This window comes from Solanum stenotomum, chromosome 9 (assembly GCF_019186545.1).
Source record: "Solanum stenotomum isolate F172 chromosome 9, ASM1918654v1, whole genome shotgun sequence".
NCBI lineage: Eukaryota > Viridiplantae > Streptophyta > Magnoliopsida > Solanales > Solanaceae > Solanum > Solanum stenotomum.
In genome coordinates this window covers 54,514,010-54,524,302 of record NC_064290.1, presented here as the reverse complement: position 1 = coordinate 54,524,302, position 10,293 = coordinate 54,514,010, and the positions used below count along the sequence as shown (strand labels likewise).

The following is a 10,293-nucleotide window of genomic DNA, read 5'->3' as shown; positions in this document are numbered from 1 at the left end:
AAATAGATATCACACACCAAAAAAATAGGGAAAATAAAAAAAATATACCTAGCCTACAAATCAGGGGATGCACTCTCACAATTGAGCCAAACTCCTGCAAACAACAATATATCTAGTGTAATTTTATAAGTAGGCTATGAGGAGATTAGAGAGTAGCATGTACATTGATCTAACCCGTACCTGAAAGAGATAAAGGATATTTTCAATGAACTTTCAGCTTAAATAAAACATATAAAATAATTGAAAATGGGATACAGATGGGAGCAATAACAACACTAAAAAAATACAAAATAACGTGAAATGGAGAGTACTACCCAACAAAAGAAGAGAGAACAATAACAATGCTCAACCACCAACTAATTTTCTACCCTAATCCGCAAACTCCAGACTCTTATATTAGATAATATCTAAGTGTGCAACCCTTTATCTTTTTTACTTAAATAACCATTTAATTTCTTATATTTTTTGTCTGATTGATTGTTTTCTTACTGTTTGGATAGTGGGTTTTTGTTTGTCACTTTGTCCACACATAACATACGTTTATTTTTGCACCCACTAATTTGACAAAATCACAGATTTTAGTGCCCATTTTTACCCCCACCATTTAAATTGAAGGGCCACTCTCAATGCTAGCTAGCTAAAAGCTTCTTTAAATTTGATCTAATTTCCTCAAACTATTAAAAAAAGAAAAAGAAAAGGTGAATGACAACGCCTATTATTATATTTTATATATATAGATTTAAAAGATAATCTAATCTTGTACATATGATATACTTTTCAATGAAGAGGGTGAAACCCCAACTTCGCTCATGATTGAGCAAACCTGAAATTTCAGGTTTGGGATAAAAGAATACCATAATTCTTAACTATTATATTTTATTATTTATTTATGTGTTTCTTGGGTTGAGGGTATATCCATTATTAAAATATCACTATATTCTTCGAAAAAAATGTTCAGCGATCATTCTCATACAGAATTGATCAGTGGGAAAAGTAAAAAACAGCAATGTTTTCATATAGAAATATTAGGAAATTTTTCACTATTTTAGTTAGAATCTATTTTTTACTATGTATTTATTTAATTAATTTAGCGATAGAAAGTGAGTGAAAAAATCATATTTTATAGCATAAATTTTCACTGATTCACAATATTAAAAAAACCTTTATTTTCAATAGTGATCAAATTTGTTTTTCTATAAAGATAATAGTATATATGCATCATTCTTATTAGATCTCTCACTCTGAATATATATTATTTTTGGTATATTTATGGGAATGAATTCAATTTAATCTAATTTCCCTTTTTAGTGTTCCTAAAAAAAAGTGTAGTTGCCCAACATCAGCAAAGCCACACGAAGGACTAGGTGAAATTGCATTATCTTTTTTCTATTCCTAGGGAAACTCATTTTGTAGAATTCTTGTCCCCCTTTTTTACCTTATAATATAATAATTCACTGTATGTTTTTTTGGTTTTGGTTAATGTTAAAGGGATTTTTATAGCATTTCTAGTTTTTTTTAAAAAAAAACAAGTCTTCTTTGCATGAATCATTTCGAAATCTATGCTTACATTTTACACTTTTGGTAGTTTATTATTTGACCATGAAAATTTAAAAAATTACGAATTTTAAAATTGGAGTTGACAAGTTGTGTTTTGCCATAGTTTTTTCAGTTAATTTAGAATTTAAATATTTTTTTATAAAATATAAAATATTATTTGAACATGAATTATAATTTAAATGAAGTTATTATTTGATTAAAAAAAATAAAAAATAAAAACAGTGAAAGAGAAAATAAGGTTTTGGCTGGTTTTCAAATAGTACAAACTTAAAATTGTATTTGGACTTATCAAGGGCAAACAGAAATAATTTTTCAGAAAAAAAGAGAAAATATTCAATTTATTATGAGTGGTAAAATTAGTGTCATATACTATTTCTCTTCAATTTTACTCATCACTTTTAATATATCAAGAAAATATAATGATTATTTTTTATTTTGATTTCAATATTAATTATTTATTTTTTAAATTATTTCTTGAAACGTAAAATTATATATCAATTAAAGTATTATGATAAATATTCATAATAATCATTAGTTTTTAAAAGAGTATGAAATTTAAAATTGATAAGTAAAATATAAATGTTACAGTTCAACTCCTTCATAAAGCAGAGTGCCTTTTTGTTATGCTTTAGCCATCTTAACTTAAAATTTAGATATAATGATTAAAAATATATTTGAATTAATATTTTTTTCAAGTTTTACATATTAACTATTAGCTGTTTCTTTTTGTATCTAAATAATTAATCATTTGGTTATAATATGTGTGATATATTTTGTATTTTTAGAGTTAAATAATTTAAATTTATTCGAAAATTTGTTTATGAAATCTTTAAAAAATTTAAAATGAAATTTATCTATTTGTAAATTACATAAAAATGTACTATTAGTCACAATAATTGACAATCGAAAATATTTAAAAAATATAAGAAAAACCTACGATCAAAGATAAATTTGTTTGAATCTCAAAATTTAAAAATGTGTAACAAAAATTGAGACAAAGAGAATAACATTTATATACCAAAATTATATATCGAATATGTCAATAATGCAATAATAACATATCCCACAAATACAAATAAAATAAGAGCAAGGGAAACCCCGTGAAAAATAATACTTACAAATTCAATAAATACACTGCAGACCAGGTTTAAATTGCATGAATAATAATGACAAATATTTTCACAAATATCGAGTATAAAATGCATGCAATTCAAAAATACAAAAAAATAAATAATATAATTAGAGATTTAAAAAAACTAATGTTGCTTTTGGCTTGTCCTATTATACTATACGTAAATAATTTTGGATTTACTTAAAACCAACTTATGACTAGTATTTTGTCACTCCCAGAAAGTAATTTTGTTTTTTTCTTCTCTTTTTTTTTCTAGGGAAATGAGAAAAATAATTTAAATTCAAATATTTTCTTGACTTTTACTACTGTATATCAAAACAAAATAACAAATCATTACTTAAATAGCATTGGAATTTGCAAGTTGCGTAATTTCTGGTGGATCACATTTTCTAGAAGGTAAAAAATATTTTAAAATAAAGATATTGTATTCCATCTGTCATAGATTAATTTTTTTGCTTAACTTTATATTAAAATATTTATTAAATTAAAATCCCGCTTGTACTTAAAGAAATTAGGGAAAATATGAAAAATAGCATAGATTCAACTTCAATCTCCCTTGCATGGAAATATAAATTCGATAATAATTATTTATATCGTAACAAACGGTTTTCTTGATTCATTTAAAATTAGACAAAATAATATCGTATTTTCTTCAAAATAACTATGAATAAAGAAAAGTCGATGATGAAGTTAATGATTTTGTTATTAAGTCGGAACAAGTTGATAGTGGTAAAGTCTATGTGTATTTCACCTTTTTCAAACATCACTTATGAAATTTCACTAAATATGTTATTGTTGTTACATGTTCCCTTCGTGTATTATAATTTTTCGACGAATAATGTTCAACCCGTCGACTACACCATTGATAGTAGGTTATTTATGTAGGGGGTAGGATCAAATGCAAGAGTGACTTAATGTACAAGATCATGAAGGAAGCATGCAATGGTCAACATCAATGCACGTATTATATGGCTAGAGCCAAAGTACAATCTCGAGGCTTTTTTTTTCATTTAACTTATTTACACTCAAATTATAAAATTACTTTTAGTATATTAAATTAATTAATATTTATCAAGAATTTTTCTTATAATTATCCGATAAGTGTAAGAAATCTTAATTAATAGCTTAGTTAGCTGTCTACCGGGTTTAATTGTTCACATTATGATTTTCTACTCCTACACTCAAGTTTTTGGGGTCGGAGCAAATTAGAGGGGAGAAAGGGGGTTCAAATGAACCTCTTCATCAATTTTTTTTTAATGATGAACTGGTTAAAAAATATTATAGAGTATTTTGCATGATGAATTTTATTGGTGAAAATAAATTTTATCTCAGCACTAGTTATAAAATATAATGGTCTATTTATGTAATTATCCCTTTTTACGCTATCATTTAAATATTAGATTGACGTCTAACATTAATGATAACTAATAAAATTTTATATTGTAATCCAATCTTTTCTTTCTCGATTTTTTATTTACTCAAAAAAACAATGTATAATTGAAGTATAGTTTTGTATCTATAGTATTACTTCCAATTTTGGCTTCAATGACACAAAAGTGGGGAAAAGACGGTTGCTTTTTGGGATAATGGTGTCCTTTTTAACCCACTCTTTTGACCTCCCTCCTTGCTCTCCCTCGTGTTCCATTTTAGTTTCTTTATTTTATCAAAATAACTTATTTACTTTACTTAAAGATAGGAATATTTTGAGCGGAATATCTTATCAGAATTAACGTATTTACTTTACTCAAGATCATAGAAATAAGATTTATGTAACATTTTTAACTTTCTCACAGTTCATTTATGAAATCAGACTTGATATGTTATTGTTTGTTGTAATCGAATCACAAAGAAAAACACTTAACCTAATAAAAATTTATTTTGATGTAAGATTTTGCTTTGAATTTTAGAAATGACACAAAAATTGATATACATATTTTTTTTATGTCAAATTATATGATTATCATTATGAACATTCAATTTGCCTAAAACCTAGTATAATATCACAAGTTCAATTGCATGATTATTTCAACACTTATATAATTTTTTTATTTTTATTTTTAGTATTAAAAATTACGACATTTAATTAATTAAAAGTGAAAAGATACCATCAATCTCATCATATTCTTTGATAATCACCATTTATAGGCTAGTTTTGCATCTTCTAAAAAAAGTGTCATTTTAGCATATGTCCTAGTGGTAATCATTGCATATATTCCTAAATAGTGCTTAATTGTTCTCTTTAATACTACTACTAATAATAATTATTACTAAGTTGCTAAGTCCTACTACCAAATAATGCACAACAATCATGACAACAACAGCTATATCTACTTAAATTAATTATGTAAAAAAGAACGATTTTCTAATTAATTCACACTCTTTTTCTCATATATATATATACTTCCTAGTACTATGTCACTCCCCTCTTGTGGCCCTCTCCATTTGCTTTGTTTTTATTAAAGTAATAAGATACTTAATTATAATACTAGTAATTGATTGTTTACCCATCTAACCCCTAGACTAGAGTATATCTTTGTGGGGTAATTATAAATTATGCCTTACCCTACCTTTTTTATATTTTTATATTTTATTTTTTTATGTATATGTATTAGTTATAGTATTATTTAATCCTTCATTTGATAGGATTTTCAGTCATTATAAACCTACAATCTTGAATATTTAATACTTTTTAAATAAAAATTTTGTTTTTGTCATTGACTCTAGTATTATACATAATATAAATCCATCTAAGAAGCCTTGCCTTGAAAATTGGACTTTATCATTCCAAAATTACCCTTTCTTGCATTGACCATTTTTATGAAATGGTTTAGTTCATAGACAACTTGTAACAAATAAAGTACAAATGAAGGTTTACTACTAATACTTCACTTAAAAATCCAAGAAACTTTAGAAACATTTTTTCTTTTGAGTGTCACATCATTAATTACCTCAAATAAAGTGTTTCACTATTTTTTCCCAATTTAATTTACTAGAATAATTGTACTAAGCAAAATTCCAAGAAAGGTTAGGATTTCATAACCGTTTGTGTATGGATTTGGATTGAATTGACAAAAAAGGAAGATAATAAAGAAATATGCTCAATTGTCCCCATTTGCCTTACTTTTCTCACCTCACCAAAAAATAATTGCAAAAAAAAGTTCTTTATTAAACAAATAATTTCTTAAAATGGACCCTTATTTGTTCCTCATATAAAGCAAACTCAAAAATTATACTCCCCTTCCCGTTTACTTATCACATTTTACTTCGAATCAAATTAAATTAAGTTGATTTAATTATTTTAAATTTAGCTCTTCAAAAATATTTGAAATACACTATAAGTTGCAATTCTTCTCATATTAATGTAATAAAAACGATATATCTTAAAACATTAATCAAAGTTTATGTTATTTTATTCTAGAAAGGTGAAACATGTCAAGTAAAAATAAATAAAAAAAATATTTTTCATTCGTTCATATAATCATAATGTCTGAATTAGCTTGGTCAACAATTACCATTAACTCCATGTTTTTTTTTTGTGTTTGCTCCTCAAAAATTATACTCTCATTACAGCTAATCAAGATTTTTTTTGTTTTTGTTGTTTGATTCCTCAAGGTTTTAATCAATCTTTCTCTAGTCCCAATGCAAGAAAAGAACTTGTAGAAATATTACATAAGGGGGTGACATAATATTATTTATTTTTGCATATTTTCTTGAGTTTTCTCTTCTTGTTTCCCTTACTCTTCACTACTACTACTACTACTGATGCAAGTCCCAATGGGGATAAAACTTTTTCAGCCTTTGTACATCACTACTACTTTCTTGATTTTTCTATCTTTGATTCTTGTTTTCCCTGTTTTAGCTGTTGATCCTTTTACACAAGGACTCTTGAGCTTAAAAACTGAAATTCTTGATAATTCCAACAGTTTGAAAGATTGGATTTTGCCTTCTGGTTCAACTGATAAAATTCATGCATGTTCTTGGTCTGGTGTGAAATGCAATGAAAATTCTTCTTTGATTATTGGATTGGATCTTTCTGTGAAAAATCTTGGTGGGGTTTTGTCAGAGAATCAATTTAGTGTTTTTTCAGACCTTGTTGAGCTGAATTTGAGTCATAACTCATTTTCTGAGAAACTCCCCGTTGGGATTTTCAAGTTGAAAAATTTGAGAAGCTTGGATATTAGCAGGAACAATTTTTCTGGTCATTTCCCAAGTGGGATTTCAAATCTTGATTCTCTTGTCATTCTTGATGCTTTTAGTAACAGCTTTTCTGGTCCTTTGCCTAAAGATGCTTCAGAAATTGAGTCACTCAAGGTACTGTTAGGGTTTGCTTTGTTTTTTTTGAGAATTATGGACAACTTTTCTTCCACATCTGATCACATAACAACACACTAGCATTCACAAGTGTAGTCGTTAAAAGAGTCTTGTTTATAGAGGAGAGATAGTTCTCTCCATAGTTTCTATACTTTCTTTTAGAGTTTTTAATGGTCAAAAACAAGTTTGAACTATGTTTTTTCACGAGTTTCACACTCTAACTATCAATTTTAATACATAGATGGTAATAGTTCAGGTAAAAAAAAGTGAACAACTAATAGTTGGATTGTGAAATTTCCAAAAATAAATAGTTTAGGCGTATCTTTCTTTTATACTATTAGTTTTATGCCTGTTTTAGTATAGTTCTGTTTGTCTATTCAATTATCGTCGTTCAAGATTTGCTTTGTTGGATTCTGCATGACGCTTTGTTATTTCGATCCCAACAGGTACTGAATTTTGCAGGGAGTTATTTCAGTGGTCCAATTCCTTCCGAGTATGGCTCATTCAAGAATCTTGATTTCATTCACTTAGCTGGAAATTCTTTGAGTGGTAAAATACCACCAGAATTAGGGATGCTGAAAACAGTAATTCATATGGAGATTGGTTATAATTTGTATGAAGGAACCATACCTTGGGAACTTGGGAATATGAGTAAGCTTCAGTATCTTGATATTGCTAGTGCAAATTTATCTGGTTCAATACCAAAAGAGCTGACTAATTTGACCAATCTTGAGTCACTTTTTTTGTTTAGAAATCAGCTTAGTGGTAAAATCCCATGGGAGTTTGGAAAAATCATATCTTTATCAAGTTTGGATCTTTCTGATAATTATCTTTCAGGCCCAATCCCCGAGAGTTTCTCGGAGTTGAAAAATCTAAACTTGCTTAGTGTTATGTACAATGACTTAAGTGGAACTGTTCCTGAAGGAATTGCAAAGCTTCCACAGCTTGATACACTTCTTTTATGGGACAATTGGTTTAAAGGTTCACTCCCAGAAGACTTGGGCAAATATTCAAAGCTGAAATATGTTGATGTTTCAACAAACTATTTAGTTGGTAGCATTCCACCAAGTATATGTTCAGGTGGGATGTTACAAAGGTTGATCCTTTTTTCGAATAATTTCACTGGTGGACTCTCTCCATCACTTTCCAATTGTTCCTCTCTTGTTCGGATCCGTATCGAAGACAATTTATTCTCAGGTGATATCTCTTTGAACTTTGGAAAGTTTCCTGATTTGTCATATGTTGATATGTCTAGAAATAGATTCACTGGAGGGATTCCTACTGATATTGCCTTAGCTTCCAATCTTGAATACTTCAATGTGTCTAATAATCCAAATCTTGGGGGCGTAATCTCGGAGAAGACATTGTCTTTGTATGCACTACAGAATTTCTCAGCTACAAATTGTAGCATTTCAGGAGATTTTCCTCCTTTTGGACCTTGCAAATCCTTACTGGTTCTTGAATTGAGTATGAACAATGTTTCCGGGATTCTCCCTCAAAGCATAAGCAACTGCCAAAATCTTGTGAGCTTAGACTTGGCCAACAACAATTTAAGTGGTCAGATACCTGTTGGACTTGCTAGCCTTCCTGATATTAGTGTTGTAGACCTGTCACACAATAGTTTTAGCGGTTCTATTCCGGCCAAGTTCGGAAGTTCTTCCAGCTTACAACTTCTTAATGTGTCATTCAACGATCTCTCAGGTTTGATTCCTTTTGATAAGAGTTTTAAGGTGATGGATAGTAGTGCCTTCTGGGGTAATCCTAAGCTTTGTGGGACACAGTTGAGGCCTTGTCGTGGACCGAATGGACTGGAGTTAGGAAGCAGAAAGACACAGAAGCTGGCATGGGTTCTCATAACCTGTGGAATCATAGTGTTGGCTATTACAGCTGCATTTTTCGGAGTATTTTACTTCAGAAGAAGAGGTCAAGGGCAGTGGAAAATGGTTTCTTTTAGTGGATTTCCTCGGTTTACAGCAAATGATGTTTTGAGGAGCTTCAATTCTATTGAAGAAGCCACAGATATGGTGCCACCCTTGGCAGGTTCTGATTGCAAAGCTGTTCTGCCAACAGGAATTACCGTCTTGGTGAAGAAGATCGAATGGAGACCGGAGAGAATGAATGCTATGATGGACTTGATATCAAGGATGGGCAATGCAAGGCACAAGAATTTGACCAGATTGTTGGGATTTTGCTACGACAAGTGTATGGCTTACCTGTTGTGTGACTACTTGCCTAATGGAAATCTGGCTGAAAGGATCAGGACGAAGAGAGATTGGGCGACCAAGCATAAAATCATTGTGGCAGTTGCTAAGGGACTGTGTTACCTGCATCATGATTGCTACCCCGCGATACCTCATGGGGATTTGAAGACAAATAACATTGTGTTTGATGAAAACATGGAACCTCATTTGACTGAATTCGGTGTTAAATTCTTGATTCAATTAAATAATGGTCCGTCGGTAGCAAGAGTTGGAAATGAAGCAGGTATGCACCTATACTTTGATATAGTCTGCATTAATATTTTGTTAATTAGTTAGCAATCTTAATAGAAGATTAGTTATTAGACAGAATTCGGTTGCTCCAAGGAGACGCGACTTGACCGTTGCTCCAAGGCTCCCCTTCAATTCTAATTGAAGTGTTTAATGATCTTAATTTGAATGACATAGCCAGAATTCCCTATTACTGGTTGTGAATCTTGTTTAATTGTGTCAAACAGGTGAAATCGAACGAGCTATACAGGAAGAACTTTACAGGGACATATACAACTTTGGTGAGCTCATTCTGGAAATCTTAACCAACGGGAAGCTGTCAAATGCAGCGACGAGCATTCAGAACACCTCCAAGGAGGTTCTTTTGAGAGAGGTTTTGGATGAGAATGATGTTGCTCCATCGAGCTCGGTCCAAGAGGAAATAAAACTGGTTCTTGAAGTTGCTTCACTTTGTACCAGAGTTAGACCCTCAGATAGGCCATCAATGGAAGATGCACTAAAGCTTGTTACTGGTTTGAAGAAACAAAGCTAATGATGTTCTTGAACTAGGATACCAATATTTAGACATGATTAGAAATTCTGAAGCACAAAATATGTTGTAAAAGTCTTTTATTTCAGTTGTTTTTTGTTACTTCATCTGGTCAAGAAGTTGATGCCTTTTCTTTTGTCAGGAATAGAATGTTTTGATGTAAAGTAGAGGAATGTAAGTAAGTTCTATCCTCAGCAATATAAGGTCTGTTATTCTATCTGTTTTTTTTTAGATGTTTTCAAACTATTGTTCAACTTTATTCTCGAGAATGAAAT

At 29.8% G+C, this 10,293-nt stretch overlaps 1 protein-coding gene across 1 annotated transcript; it reads left to right on the top strand.

The window, feature by feature from the left end:
* The first annotated feature begins 6,275 nt into the window (after window positions 1-6,275).
* On the top strand, window positions 6,276-10,235 carry LOC125875941 (leucine-rich repeat receptor-like protein kinase TDR). The gene is made up of 3 exons (XM_049557014.1): window positions 6,276-7,000; window positions 7,447-9,484; window positions 9,717-10,235. The coding sequence occupies exons 1-3, from the start codon at window positions 6,452-6,454 to the stop codon at window positions 10,019-10,021; spliced, it is 2,892 nt and encodes a 963-aa protein (XP_049412971.1). The 5' UTR covers window positions 6,276-6,451; the 3' UTR covers window positions 10,022-10,235.
* The last annotated feature ends 58 nt before the right edge of the window (window positions 10,236-10,293 follow it).